The sequence below is a fragment of the Panicum virgatum genome, chromosome 2N (assembly GCF_016808335.1).
Source record: "Panicum virgatum strain AP13 chromosome 2N, P.virgatum_v5, whole genome shotgun sequence".
Taxonomy (NCBI): Eukaryota; Viridiplantae; Streptophyta; class Magnoliopsida; order Poales; family Poaceae; genus Panicum; species Panicum virgatum.
The window spans coordinates 63,039,677-63,054,668 of NC_053146.1; the positions used below are offsets into that span (position 1 = coordinate 63,039,677).

Here is a 14,992-nt window from a genome sequence, read left to right on the forward strand (position 1 = left end):
ACGGGATACCTCCATTCTCTATTCTCCTTGTCAATTGCTGTCACCTCAGCCTCATAAGGCTTTCGCTTAATCAGTGTCATTTTCAAAGATCTAGTTTTAGCATGCAAGGGCTTCATCACAGCTGGAATGATTTTGTGACCAACAAATTTTTCAGCTGCAATTTTTTGACGCAAGGAAAACTTGGTCATCAGCATTTGCCTGATCTTATCCAACATATCCACCAAATTTAACCCCTTGACTTTCCTAATCCATGCATTGAACGACTCTGCAAGGTTATTGTTGACATAGTCAACCTTGCAGATTTCATTGAATTTGCTTCTAGCCCAAATCTTGGGGTGATCCTTCTCTAGGAAGTCCTTCACTTCTTGCTTTGTAAACATTTGCCTTAGGTGGTACATATGCTTCTTTGAGCTATATGTCAAAGATGATGGCCATAGGTTGTCATCATACAGTTTTCCTTTAAACAGTTTCCCAAAATTAGCAACAAGGTGCCGCATACATTCTCTATGCTCCACTCCAGGGAACACCTGATCAACTGCAATTTCCAGGCCTTTGCAAGCATCTGTGTGTATGACCAACCCATTTGGAAACCCTATCATATGCCGCAAGTTCTGGAGAAACCATTTCCAACTCTCAGTTGATTCTGCCTCCAACACTCCATAAGCTACCGGAAATAGCCAGTTATGTGCATCAATAGCAGTAGCAGCGACTAACTGACCTCTAAACCTCCCATTCAAAGCGGTTGCGTCCACTGCCAAGTACGGCCAACAACCGTCAAGAAATCCCTTCCAGCATGCCTTGAAGCAAACAAACACCCTCCTAAAGCACTCCTTTTCCATAGTCTTTCCTTTCACCTTGTATTGCACCGTGTGCCTATCTATTTCTACAACACTTGCTGGACATGCCTTCTCTACCTCTGCTTTGAATGTGTACACCAACTTGAAACTATCCTTCCACGGACCATTAATTCGGTCAAGAGTCATTTCCTTACCATAGAACACCCTCATGTAAGGCACCTGAATACCATATGTCTCATAGATTTTCCTTACCAATGCAGCTGTACCAATGCAAGGGTTCTCCCTAACCCAATTCAGCATTACATCGGCACACCATATGCTCTTAGCTACCTTAACTGAGGCTTTTCTCTCAGCACTTGGACATGTATGAGAAAACGGGTTCACTTTAACCTGAATAATTATGCTATTCCTCATAAGGGAGGCATGCATCCTCCATCTACACCTATTGTATGCACAGTGCACTGTCAATCTACCTGGCTCACTCTTGTCAATCACAAAATCAAATTCACCCCGAATACAATAAGTAGCAAGTGCAATCCTACAATCATCCATTGATGGGAATGTGCTGCCTTCATCTAGAGATGGATTATCTTTGTCATAATGAATCACTGGTAGGTCTTCATCACCTACAAGCTCACCCAAACCCATTTCATTGTTCTCCTCCTCTTCATCATCAGTTTCTTGAAATTGAGCAATTAATTCATCACAACCTTCTATGTTGGTCCTATCAACTAGATCTGCATAAAGCCTCTCATTATTGTCACAAGAAACAAACTGATCAGGTAAGCTTTCTTCTACTATAACATCCTGCACAGTACTACCAGAAGCTTGAGACCTCACATACTCACTTGTAGTACTGCTAGGCTGACTTTTATTGCAAGAAGCTTGGGATTGCACTGATGTATTGGCAGTGACAGGATGGTTAGGATTACATTGTGCTCTTGTTCTGATAACAACTTCATTCTGCAAAATTATTGACCTATCCTCCATATTCTTCACAAACATAAGAGTTAACTCTGCATCGGAACTAACTTGGACAAACTTATTCTCAATCTTGTCATAGTATTGGATTTCTACATCATCATCACTACCCCAAGCATACTCATCACAAAAAGCCTTGCATAATTGCTCAAATGTCCAATAGCTATATCCAACAATTTTAAAATCAAAGCCACCAAGATAATACTTTTTACCATTCTGTCCAAATCTGCTTGTTTCCCTTCTGACATTCAGCTCAAACGAATCCATCCTATGTAATTCCTACAAAAATTACAAACTATTTGAATGTAGCAAGATGCATGGCAGCAAGAGCATGATAAAAATGATGCATGACAGCAAGCACAAGGAATCACCTGCTTCGGACAACTGGAACGGGGGGACCAATATCGGCAGACGGCTGGATTGAGGACCGCACAGACTGGGGAACGTCACAAGCTCAAAGCTGGCGTCGGCGCTTGCTGGACGCATGGTGGTTGCCGGCGGCACGAGGTCGATGCGGGCGCCGCCGCGGCCGCTGGGAGACGAAGACGGCGACGGAGAGGTAGCGGTGACGGCTTCCTCTATGGGCTCCTCCTTGCTCTCGGCCACAGCCTTCTTGGCCATCGGTTGGGAGGAGGTTCTCGACCTGGCGTCGAAGCTCTCACAGCTTAGGATCATGATGGCGTCTCCTAGGGCAGCCTCGTCGCCGCTATGGCTCCGGACCAACCCGCTTTCGATGCAGGCGCGAGGTCGATGCAGGCGGCTGGGAGGCGAGGCGAGGCGTGGGAGGCGATGCAGGTGGTGCGAGGTACATGCGGGCGAAACGGGAGGAGGTGAGGGGCGGGCGCAGGGGACGGCTGCGGCGGCAGGGAGGCGTCGAGCGGAGGTGAGCTGCGAGATTCGATCTGAGCGGAGGCGAGCTTGACCGGCGGGGCCAGCTTAGCGGAGGCGTGGAAGACCCCATAGATGGGACCCACATGTAAGCGGCTAGCAGCAGTGGACCCACCGGTCAGTCACGGGACAGAGGGACGGAATCCCTCCGTAAGGGCAGAGGCTAGGTTCCGTGCTCGCCAAAGGGGTAAAACTGAGGAACGTGGGAATCTATGGGTAAAACTGAGCTCCCTGCCTCAACTGAGGGCACGGTTGTAAAAAAACCCATAAAATTCGCCTCATGGATTAACACATGTCATTGTACGAATCCATCGAATTTCTCTTCAATAGCTAGGCACTATCGACATCTCGCTGCATTTCAAAGATAGTACTGTTGGAGTTAATCTTGTTTTGGACATAAAGCCAAATCAAGATTAGAGGGTTAATGTTGGAATTAATCTTGTTTTGGTTAGTTTACTGCATCGAGCATGATGGTGTCGAGATGGGGCCGTGAGTAGCCTCCGGCGCAGCACAGAAGCGCACCTCCACACACACGGGAGGTCGCGGTCCCTGCGGTGGCGGCCGACCATGGCCTCGTAGAAGGCGGCATCCCGATGCGTCGTCTAGTCGCGAGAGGCCGCGGCTCCGCGCTGCTGCTGGAATGCAGCGGATCGGAGCCTTGGCTGGCCGAATAGCTGTTGCCATCGGCCGGCTGCCCGCGATTGGATATGCGCATCCGGGACGGTTCCATGGAGGTGGACAAAGTGAGCTATGGAAGGGTAACACGAACAGGGAAGGAAGACACCGGTAGTATAGTGGATTTTAACGAACAGAATAAATAAAACATAATAAACCGTACTATGTATATTGGATTTTATTGGTATGTTAGCACCAATAACACACAAAGTTACAAAACATCAGAATATACACAGGATTTCTCAAGTTGCGGCATATTTTTGTGTAATTCTTTAACAAAATTATCTGGACCATAAGATTCATCTCATGGATTAACACATGTCATCGTACGAATCCATCGAATTGCTCTTCCCTGGCTTGGATATCGACATCTCGCTGCATTTTGAAGATTGTACTCCAATTGCTAGTTATCATATTAACATAAATATTATAAACTCATTGGAGTGTGATCAGTTACCACCAAGTCAATAGGATCGATTGACATCCTGGTCCATGAACGCTCTAATAAATTTACATACAGAAAGGCTTGTCCAAGAAAAACTCGCAACATAAGTACATACATACACAAGGGCGGGCCTGCTATTGATGCATGGGTATTCAGTTGAATACCCAAAATTTTGTGAAAAAAATATATATACATAGTATACAACATGTATATGTATAAAAAAATAGAAAATAAGAGTATCTCTAAAAGAATTTTTAAATCCTAGTCTCTAACTTTTCTACATATTTTTATATCCTAGTCTCTAACTCTCTATATATCCTTACGTAGAGGGTCATTCTAAATATTACTTCGTCATGTATATATTATCGTGTACCCACTCAGTTTCCATATACCAGATATCCTATTGTTTGAACTTCGACATATTAGGAAACGTGACTCACGAGTTTGAAGGATGAAGGTCGATCTAAGATATCCAGTTTTAAAATGGCAAGTATTTGGGATAGGGTGTGGATTTTTATTTTCGTATCTAAGAACGGAGAAAGATGATTTAGGATAGATGTTGCTATATTGAGGGATTGGTTTTAGAGAACTTTTGGAGAGAGATTTTCCACTAAAAATACTAAATTCTTAATTAGAATAGTCTTTAGGGTGTATCTTGGAGATGATCTAACATCACAAAATAGACTTTCCAATCTCATGTTGCCTCTTAGGCTCAAATGGCCTACTTCCCCTCCTCTAAGTCCAACCGCGACTCCCAACTGGCACCGACTACAGGTCCCCAGCTCTCTATCCATCCCGATTCTAATCCTCCTTCTCGCGTAGCCGCATTTTTTCTGCTTCCGATCAGCGGCAACAAACTCTAACGGTATGGCAGGCGACGACCGCCTGCGATGAGACGCGAGCGGCCTGCGGCTTTGGAAACAGCGCAACGCACATTAGCGACCAAATTTTTTTTTACCCTTTGAAAATATTGAATACGCAGATTCTAAATCCTGGGCCCGCCCCTAACATACAGCTACTTGCAATGTCTAAATGGCTGCAGATATGTAAACTTCCAAATACTTATTCACATCACGTTAACAATAAACTAAGAAGTGATGATCTAGAATGATATGTTCTGGAACATGTGGAACTAAAGGGAACATAGGCGTGCTTGAACTGCAGCGATATGGGTACTGTTTGTTCAAATATACGCACACCAAAATCCACTTTCCATACTCTTTAAGCATGTACCTACTTCTTAACTGTCGGATAGCGCCCCTAGTTCTTTTTTACCAAAGTTGGATGGCAACCCTCAGTCTATTTTTAATATTTTTTTTATTTATGCAGGCATTATTAATTCGCTCACACAGGAAGTCGAATCCAGATCTGCTAGATGTTATTCACCTGCTTTACCATTAGGCTAGAGACCAAAGCATCTCTTGCTAAGCAATAATATGCAAGTGCATGTCAACATTATATTTTGCAGATATATTTTGCAGATTATAACAACTAACATGCAAGTGCACTTCATGGATACCTATTTCCGATATCAATACTTGCTTTACACTGTATATAGGCAACACGGACGACGCGGGAGCTTGCACGCTCATGCGCCACACGAAACAGAGAATGCATCCATAAACTCGCGTAGACCATGTGTGCATGTACGTGGTATAAGCCCAAAGATCAAACGCTAGCGGGCTCTTCTCCTCGGATGTCCTACTTATTGACATGAGTAGAACAATCCAATTATGTCTATTGGGTTGATGTAAATAGACACATAATGAAAGAAAATACTTATTTAAAAAAGAAAGTAGATATTCATGATAATATTTTGAAATAAAATTAAATATCCCGAAATATCTTTCTGAAACAAAATCAATTTTTGAACAATTTTCTGAAACACTTTTTGAAACAAAATCAAATGTTTCGGGACATTTTTCTGGAACATTTTTCCGCAACATAATAAGAATTCAAGAATAAAAATATTTCAAGACATTTTTCCATAGTATTATTACAATAAATTAAATGTTTTGGAACTTTTTAAACATTTTTGGAACAAAATAAAAAAAATACAAAACAAAAATGAAAGAATAAAAAAATAATAAAATAGGGAGCTCAGGCCCTGGGCCTGCCGCCGCCACGGTCCACCGCTGGTGCCGCAAGCTTTGGCGAGGGGTGGCTAGGAGGCGGCGGACGGGCGGACGGTGACCAGGAGGCGGTGGCGGGCACTAGAGCTCCAGCCGAAGGAGCAGCGGAGAGAGAAAGAAAGGAGAAAGACAGTGGTAGAAATACAACTATTTATGGTTGCATGAATCTCGAATAGTATCCTATTTTTGACTATGAGTAGGACACCCTATGGATTAGATTTACGCCCCCAACCCCATCACAAAAAGAAACCGGGACTAAGCCCGTGTTCAGTTCTAAAATTCCAAATTCCAAAAAAAATTTCGGCATCCGCATGGAGACTTAAATCTAGACGAAATAAAAAACACATTACGACTGCTGTCTGTAAATGGCGAGACGAATCTAATGAACCTAATTAGGCTGTAATCAGACGCTAAATTGGTACAGTAATGCTACAGTAATGCTACAGTAAACAACCTCTAATGGCGGATTAATTATGCTCGTTAGATTCGTCTCGCGATTTACAGACGAGTTCTGTAATTATTTTTATAATTAATCTATATTTAGTACTTCAAATATAAAAAAATGATTTTTCAAAATTTTTAGAACACGCAACCAAACGGTCCTAACATGAAGCAGGATCCCCCTACTTCTCCCCACCTGCTTTGGGCCCACACCACCTATCTCATCCCCGACGTCGCGATCTCACCCTCCACCGGCGCCCGCTATCGCCATGCTGCCGTCGGCCGCACCACAACTGACACCTGACCGGAGGACTCTACGTGCGGCGACGATGACGATGACGTTTGCGTTAGCATCGTCGATCGCCTCCCGCCGTAGGCCACACTGCCGATGATGCCCGACCGGAGGACTCTACGCGCAGCGACGACGACATTCACATCAGCATCGTTGCCCGCCTCCCGCCGGAGCTCCTGGCGGAGATCCACAGCCACCTCCGCATTGGGTGTCCTTTCGATTCTCATGGCATGCATTGGCTTATTCATGCATTAATTGCTGGCCCTTAGTATTGATGAAGACACACATATGAAGATCATCTGTGCATGGAGAGAGTATATTTTTTATTTATTTTAAGCACCATTTGGTGCGGCCTTCACATGTGGTCAATTGCGGGACATCGGATCGATCCCCCGTCCCCGGGGCGGCTGCGGGCGCTCTTCCTGCCGCCCGCGCGGGAGCTCGGGCGCCTGGGGGACTTCCTCTTCGCCTTCTTCTGCCTGCCGCTGCCGGAGTACTACGTGCCCGGGTCCAGCCGCGGCGGCGGGTGGGTGGCGCGGGCGCCGGTGTTGTATACCTACCGGAGGTCGCTCTCGGTCGCCTCCTCGTCCTTCTCGTCGTCGTCCATGTTCTCGTCGGAGGAGGATTGATTGCCCGGAGGAATAGGGAATTGTACAAGTTGCTAAATGCGATGGATTTGTAGTTGGTTTGTTCTTTTGCATATAATCGATTTGGTGTGGTGGAATTCGATTACCTTTTCTCCCTTTGTATGTACCGATTTTTTTCCGAAAATAAGCATTCAATGTCCTTGTGCTAGAAGTTGAACTGATATTTTTTCACGTTCACTAGGTCCATATCCGTAGCAAGGTGTTTACATCATCAAACAAAATAAAACAATTTATAATATGAAAAAAATTGTAAAGTGAACCCACCAAGAAGCGACATAAGTAGCACTTAACTAATACATTAACCCTCATCTTCGCGCCCGACTGCCCACTCTTATCACGAAATTGGTTATATTTGTCCATCTAAGCAACATTTTTATGTTCTTATGGTCTTATGGATGTATATCAATCCAAAACCATTCAAAGTTGGCCGCAACATTTTTCAATGATAATGGTTTACAGAATACATATAATTACTTCAAAAAATAAATCAAGTAGCGAAAGCAACAAGCCACTCTAGCCCACTAAACCATGACCTATTTGGCGGCCTGATAAATGCTATGACTCGTCCCATCCATCAAGTAGTCACCATGGGTCCCAATCAGCAATAATTTCGAACAGCACAATAACAACCTCTGTCAACCACCCACAAATCCATTAGTAGCACTTAACTAATACATTAAACCTATTTGGCGGCCTACATTGACCTTCGTGCTTTAATTACCTCCAGCCATGTCAACTACTCTGCTAATGGAAGGCCTAAATTAGATTTGCACTGCAGCAACAATGATTGTGAGCAAGTAGGTATTCAGTCAGGATATAAATGCATTATGTCTACTACATGCTGAAGTGAAATAACAGAAGGCTATGCATAAAAAGATAGCATGAATGTTCAGGGTTAGGCTTCAGAAATAGCTACGAGGCATAACTTATTTAAAAATCAAAACAGAGCTACTGACTGGTCTTATCTTGATACGTTTTCTGAACTTCGTTGGAAACAGCCGTACTCTTAGTATTCTAGGGCTACATTTCTTGGCCAGTCCTTCACAGAGGCAATTTTTGTACAAATTGTATATGATATATAGCTACCGATTTCCCTACATGTCATCCTCAATGTCTTATATACCCTTTCAAGATCATTCTATACTATGTGCAGTTATAGTTAATTCGGTATTATGGCGAATGGTTTCCAGGAGCATTAGCACATCCAATCAACATACTTATGGACACATTTTGCTTTTAAAAGATCAATCTATGAATGGCCATTGGCAAGAGTGAATGGAGAAAAGAATCCATGTATTCATACCTTCTCATAGTATGTAAAGATATGGATTAGAGTATCCCACAAGCAAGTGTGTAGTTGCCCCAAGAAGACAGTTCTTCTGGTAACCCTTATGTATGGTGAACAGTCGATATTTGGTTTTGCCATGGATCTTATATGAGTGCATTAATAAAATAAAAAAAAGCATCAGATCAGGGCACACGCAGTACATCAGAAGTTCTTAATAAAGAGGACAGCCCATGTCAAAAGATCGCACATGAATCAGACCAAGGCACACGCATCAAATTTAAAAAATTCAAGCTACTCTCAAAGGATCACAAATGCAGAGTAAACTCAAGAAAATTCTTACTGCAATTGAATTGATGTTTTCTTAAGTGAACATACCAGAATGATTCAATTGGATCTCATCTAAACAATGCTCGACAATTCCAACTAACCTTAGGAACCAGAGTGGATGAGATTAGTTGCCAATACTAACATGTACTGAGCAAGGTTAACCAAACCGGTGGGAACCGGTCCGGTTTGACCGGTTACCGGTCAAACCGGTCCGGTCCGGTTCCGGTTCCGGCCGGTACCCAACCGGCCAAAATTCAAATTTTAAATTTGAATTCAAAAAATGAAAAATTCCCAAAAAAATCCTAAAAATACTTCAAGGTGTGATGAATCTAATGGTGTCAAATTTTCTCAAAAATTCATTCATTTAGTATAGTTTGTGGGAATTTAAAGTTAAATCAAAAAAGAAAAAGAAAAAAATGGACCGGCCCATGAAGGCCCACCGATCAAACCGGTCAAACCGGCCGGTAAACCGGTCAAACCGGTCGGTAAACCGGTAAAACCGGCCGGTAAACCGGTTGCACGGGAGCTTTTGAATTTCAAACCGGTCAAACCGACCGGTAAACCGGTAAAACCGGCCGGTAAACCGGTCAAACCGGCCGGTAAACCGGTCGGAACCGGTTGCACGGGAAAATTTGAATTTATTTGAATTTGGATTTGAATTCAACCGGTTTCCACCGGTAACCGGTCAAACCGGTCCGGTAAACCGGAACCGGAGCCCGGCGGTTACCGGAAACCGGTTGGGAAATAAAACCCTGGTACTGAGTCACTACAAATCCGAGCTCTGAATTGAAGAAAAAATGTAACTGAAATGCAGGCCTTAAGTTCCTCATAACTTAGCTCTTTGAAGCGAGCGATTTCATTTTCTGCCAGAATTCTCCACCATTTGCCATGAAATTGTTTTAAGAGGAAAAAACAATGGGCTTGCCAGGCCACGTAGATTGGCCCGTGTATAAATCCACCCAACTTTCAAGTTGGGCCTTCTATTACGATGGCAGCCCCGCTACCCAGTTCGGTCCACGCGCTCACCCCGCCGTGTCGGACGCGCAGTCAAGACGACGCCGACGCGGCCGGCGAACTCCCGCGAAAAGCGAGCCGGAATCCCCCAAATATCCATCGCGGCCGTCCACTGCCACCAGCCGGCCGAATCGAACGGCCACCACGCACGGGCACGCTCCAAAAACGAATAAAAATCCCGAGATGGAAACCAACACGCCAACCTGCCCCCTCCCGAAGCAACCCCCACCTTCTCTTTTCCCCCTTCCTTTCCCCGTGCAACGAACGCAAACGCGCCTCAACGAATCGGATCAAACCAAATTCGCCATCCACCTCGTCGGCGCCACCGGCCTCGAGCGCTGCCCGCCGCCCGATCGGCCACCGGAGATGCAGCACGGGAGCGGCGACTACGCCGCATCCGGCCCCGCCGGCCACTACTACCCGCACCAGTACGCGCCCCCGGGCTCCAACCCGTATCCAGCCGCTACCGACGCACCGGCGCCGGGGGCGGGGGCGGGGGGCTACGCCTCCGCGCCGCCCTACTCCGTTGGCGGAGGCTACGCCGGCCAGCCGCCCTACTCCGTCGGCGGAGGCTACTCCGACCAGCCGCCCTCCGCTCCGGCTTACTCCCAGCCGCCGCCCACACAGCCCCAGTACGGTGCCGGGTACCCGCCCTACAACACCAACCCCGCGCCCTACCCGCCGGAGCCGTACTACACCTACACGCCGCCGCCCACCCAGCCTGCGGCCCCGCCGGCCGCGGAGCCCCCGCCGCTGCCCTACGACGCCCCGTACTACGGGGGCGGGTACCAGCCGCCGGCCGCGGGTTATGACAACGAGGATTACCTGAACGAGGGCGCGTACGCGTACAGCGGCGGCGGCGGCGGCTCGGAGCCGTACGGGGCGCGCGGCACGGCCCCGGCGCGGTCGGGATCCGCGCTGTTTGATGACTATGGGCGGTCGATCAGTGTACCATCCGGAAGGGAGGAGCAACCGTGGAGCAGTGGCGGCGGCGGCGGCGGTGGCAGTGGGGGTGGGAGCTTTGGGGCGATCGCGAGGGCCCTTCCAAAAGCGGACACGCATGAGGACTCGAGTGGCGGTGCACAGAAATTTCGGGTTAAGCTGCTTCCAGAGGGCGCTGGGAATCCTACTGATGTGCTTTGCCAGGTACAGTAATAATAAGATTGATGAAATTATGCATCATTGGAAAATATGTTTGAAGATTGGGATGTGTTGACGGTTTCCTGCTAGGATCCACTAATCTTCCTTGCCATTGATGACAAAGAAAACTCAACTGTCATTTTGATACATGAGATGTCTTGATGGTGCTGTTGCAGATTGGTCTAGATGGAATTCGCATGCTTGATCCAAATACAAGCAGGACCCTAAGAATTTATCCCCTTGATTCACTGACGACATGGGAGGTCAGTTCGCCTGCTTGTTCTTATGAAAATAATGTTTGTTTTTCCGTAATACAGATATGCAGCGGTTAGTGAGATTAATGTCTGTTGGTGCTTATTTAGGTTTTGGATTCAACTATATTTGCATTCTGGGCAAAGACATCAGTGGATATTGAAGCAAAGCGAATTAGGCTGAAGTCAAGCAGTTATACTTCCAGTACTATGCTTGACACTGTGACAGCAGCAACAGTGCAGGTATTGCGGCAACACTATTTTTCCCTATCCCTGATAATATCTGGCCTCATGTAGCTACTAAAAAAATGCTTCTTAGGTGATGCCAAGTTTTGTTATATTTCTATTTAGCATGCAACAGTTTTAAGATGATATCTCAAATGGTTCCGTCATTTCTTAAAAATCCTCCATGCACATATAACTAAATAAGAGATTGATGTCTTAGTTTCTTTCCGTGGGTTGTCCGTTGTGATTATTGATTATAATCAAATATAGGAACAATAAATATATGGCTTCTGAATTGACTTGTATACTGGAAGTAGTAACAATAAATATATGGCTTCTGTCTTGAGCATTTTATTTTTCAGAAGTTCTACTCACAGAACATAGAACTAGCAAAATGACACGTTATTCTATACTGCCATGTTTCCCTTTTGATTTATTCTATCTCAAAGGTTGCTGAGTTTGAACTGCGCACTTTCTTGTTTTGGAAAGGGATACAAGTTGGATAAGCTGGATATCGGATGGGGCTGTTAATCTTTTATCTTTAATATCTGTAGAAACCTGACTATGTAGAAACTTGCCTATGTTTTCTTATAAATTCCAGTACAGATGTAGGCTGACTATCTCCTTGATGGTGTATTTTGTTCAGTGGGTCATTTATGCATGCAATTGCATTCAAAAGCAATTTTGCGTGGATAAATAGAGCAGCACTTATTAACTTTGTGCTTTGGTATAATTAGTTTAAGGAGATTGGTGAAGATGCTAGAAACAAAGGACCTGTGGATGCTGGCAAACCTGTGGTACAATCAAATGAGAAGAAGAAAGGTTTTGATTGGATGTTTGCAAAACCTGTTGATGAAGTGAAAGATCATTGGGTAAGCTGAGCTGTAATATCGAATGATTACTTGACCACACAATTAAGATAGGAACCGTTCTAGTGTAGCTATTTTCTTGCGGATATTGTTTGACATGGTAGTTTGATAAGAATATCTGCCGTGCACTGCTGCATTTATGAAATTGGTTACATGCATTTTCTAACCCTCATTAAGCATTTCTTCCGATCACATTCATCACCTCACTTCTATTGGTTTATGTTAGTGTTATGGATCTTATTCTAAATTCTTCTTGGTGGTATTCATCATCTTGTATCGCGCTTTCTTAATTTTATGATTATTATGTCTCTTCACTTGTCATTGTGTTAAGTATCTGCATTATTTGATTTACTTCCGTGACGTTTGTAGGTTCCAGATGAGGTTGCCAAGAAATGCCACTCATGTGCTGTTGATTTTAGTCCTTTTAATCGCAGGGTAATCTATATCACATCTTTCTTCATGTACTTGTTATCTCTTATGGTAAACTTTCAATGTGTTGAGATGGTTCTTTTTCCGCAGCATCATTGTAGGAACTGTGGTGAAATCTTCTGTGACAAATGCAGTCAGGGAAGAATTGCTCTGACAGCTGAGGATAATGCTCCACTTGTCCGAGTTTGTGATAGATGCATGGTACATTCTGCCACTCAATTGTTACTTTTTTTTTATTTTTACATTGACTGGATTTACTTTGCTTTGATGTTAGTTTTAAGTTGGCTCTTTCTTTCAACCTCACATTTATGAATGCCAGCATTTTTAAGACAAGGCTACCCAGCTTTGTAATTTTCAGTTCAATTGTCAGTTGTCACTTCTTTGTAGCTAGCGGTCTGGAACAAAGATTGCACTGTTAGATCTCTAGCTCCTCTTGCTAATTTGCTTCGTAATGTTACTTCAGTGTGGCATAACCAGTAAACACCCTGTAGCTAAGGCTGTTTGGTTACTGTAGATGTTTGCTTAATTATTACTCACCTTGTAGCTATTGTAGTCTCACCAAATTATTTGCTAGATTGTTGGTACCAACTTAAATAAATCCCTTGTGTATGGTTACTTGGTGTTTTTCTACTTATACGTTTGTTTTAGTAAGTTCTATTCTAGGTAGTACTTCACTGCAAAAGACACTATTAGGATCTCACATAGGTTTATATGGAACTATGCTTGGTTGTTGGTGTTGCTGCGATGCGATGTGTTCATAATGGTCGGTTCTTATATCTTACAGGCTGAGGTCACGCAAAGGCTTAGCATGGCTAAGGAAGCTGCCAGCAGATCTGCAACCGTGCAAAGTCATGAAGATCTTGCAAGAAAACTTAAGGTATTTCCTTTGTCATACATTCATTTAACCATTTTAACTGGCATGTGCACTTGAATTAATTGGGCATTTCTGATTTGAAGTCAAAATTTGGTTGCATTCATTGGGTTTATCAAGTATTACTGCCAGAAATGTGGCAATCATTCCCTTCATGGCAACATTGATGTGATGTCGTAGATCATCCTCTGCCAAAAAATGGCCAAGTTGTGGGTGTACGGTTTTGCAACCACATTTTTTTAGTGCACATCTTGTCATGCATTGATAAGTCATCAGCAGGCACTAACCTAGGTATGAGACAGGCTAGTATGAGCAGTGTCGATGTTCCCCAGTGATGGTAATACTGCTGTCGCAACTTGGCCCGTTATATTGAAAGTCTACCGTATTTGTAATCTACCTGCAAGCTATATGTTGCAAGCTTCCGGTTATTTTCATTCAAGAACTAACTAGATGAAGTTGTACGAAGTTCGAAAAAAGGAAATTGCGCACCATTTTGGTTATTCACAAAAGTCAATGAGAAAAAAGATGAATCACAGAGTTGAAATATAGTGTTTAGTTTTTATTATAATATCAATGATTTTAAACAAATTCATGCTGCCATTAGGAGGAAATGGAGTGGAACCGCAAGTCTTCAGGTACTTCTTGCTTTCCATCCTTTTTACAATTTCAATTTCAAATTACAAACTACAGTGCATCAAAATTCTGAAATCTCTGCTTGGAAAGGTCCGGCATCTGGTGGTGGTGCATCTGGTACCAGAATGAGGGAAGTTGCATGTCCTACCTGCACTGTCCATCTTCAGGTAAGTTGCCGGCGCTGCATAACACAAACTCAAATTTCTCCTAGAGTACTAGTTGTGCATTTGGTACCCTGGCGAATTAACTATCATTTGGCTGTGGAATTTCAGGTTCAGGTTCCAACATCTGGCTCAGAGACAGTGGAGTGCGGAGTGTGCCAGCATGCCTTCCTTGTCAGCGCCAATTGAAACATGGGGAGGCAGTGCATGCTATAGAAATTATTCCGTTGATTATTCAGCTTCTTTTTTGTTCTACACATAATAAGCGTGTGTTCTGTCGACCTGTACATGTTGACTTGATTGTGTTGGTGATCACGATAGGATATGTTATCTTTTCCTTGTACATGACTGGATTTTAAAATCGGGAGCGCTGCTGAATTGCTGGGTGTATGTGGGAGAATACAGAGAGATTGTTATTATTAGGTGGTGAAGACTGAAGATGGGTTCAAATCTATCCTGCATCTGCTTCGCTAGTGTTTTGTCATG

General features: G+C 44.2%; 3 protein-coding genes across 3 annotated transcripts; 2 read left to right on the forward strand and 1 right to left on the reverse strand.

Annotated features, from left to right (window-relative positions):
• Positions 1-1,883: 1,883 nt before the first annotated feature.
• LOC120661754 lies at positions 1,884-2,593 on the reverse strand. The gene is made up of 2 exons (XM_039940685.1): positions 2,150-2,593; positions 1,884-2,057 (listed from the first exon to the last, which is right to left on the reverse strand). The coding sequence occupies exons 1-2, from the start codon at positions 2,451-2,453 to the stop codon at positions 2,047-2,049; spliced, it is 315 nt and encodes a 104-aa protein (XP_039796619.1). The 5' UTR covers positions 2,454-2,593; the 3' UTR covers positions 1,884-2,046.
• A 4,417-nt stretch (positions 2,594-7,010) lies between these two features.
• LOC120662889 lies at positions 7,011-7,382 on the forward strand. The gene has a single exon (XM_039941949.1). The coding sequence runs from the start codon at positions 7,011-7,013 to the stop codon at positions 7,278-7,280; it is 270 nt and encodes an 89-aa protein (XP_039797883.1). The 3' UTR covers positions 7,281-7,382.
• A 2,745-nt stretch (positions 7,383-10,127) lies between these two features.
• On the forward strand, positions 10,128-14,967 carry LOC120661753 (protein FREE1-like). Its single transcript, XM_039940684.1, has 10 exons — positions 10,128-11,073; positions 11,244-11,330; positions 11,430-11,561; positions 12,281-12,415; positions 12,782-12,847; positions 12,932-13,042; positions 13,626-13,718; positions 14,317-14,347; positions 14,436-14,512; positions 14,618-14,967. The coding sequence occupies exons 1-10, from the start codon at positions 10,294-10,296 to the stop codon at positions 14,693-14,695; spliced, it is 1,590 nt and encodes a 529-aa protein (XP_039796618.1). The 5' UTR covers positions 10,128-10,293; the 3' UTR covers positions 14,696-14,967.
• Positions 14,968-14,992: the final 25 nt, after the last annotated feature.

Bases quoted from the DNA above. Each gene is read 5' to 3' on its own strand.
- LOC120661754 (XM_039940685.1), bottom strand. From the start codon at position 2,453: ATGATCCTAAGCTGTGAGAGCTTCGACGCCAGGTCGAGAACCTCCTCC.
- LOC120662889 (XM_039941949.1), top strand. From the start codon at position 7,011: ATGTGGTCAATTGCGGGACATCGGATCGATCCCCCGTCCCCGGGGCGG.
- LOC120661753 (XM_039940684.1), top strand. From the start codon at position 10,294: ATGCAGCACGGGAGCGGCGACTACGCCGCATCCGGCCCCGCCGGCCAC. The intron at 11,562-12,280 runs GTATTGCGGCAA...TGGTATAATTAG, and splicing joins TGACAGCAGCAACAGTGCAG to TTTAAGGAGATTGGTGAAGA. The intron at 13,043-13,625 runs GTACATTCTGCC...TATATCTTACAG, and splicing joins GAGTTTGTGATAGATGCATG to GCTGAGGTCACGCAAAGGCT.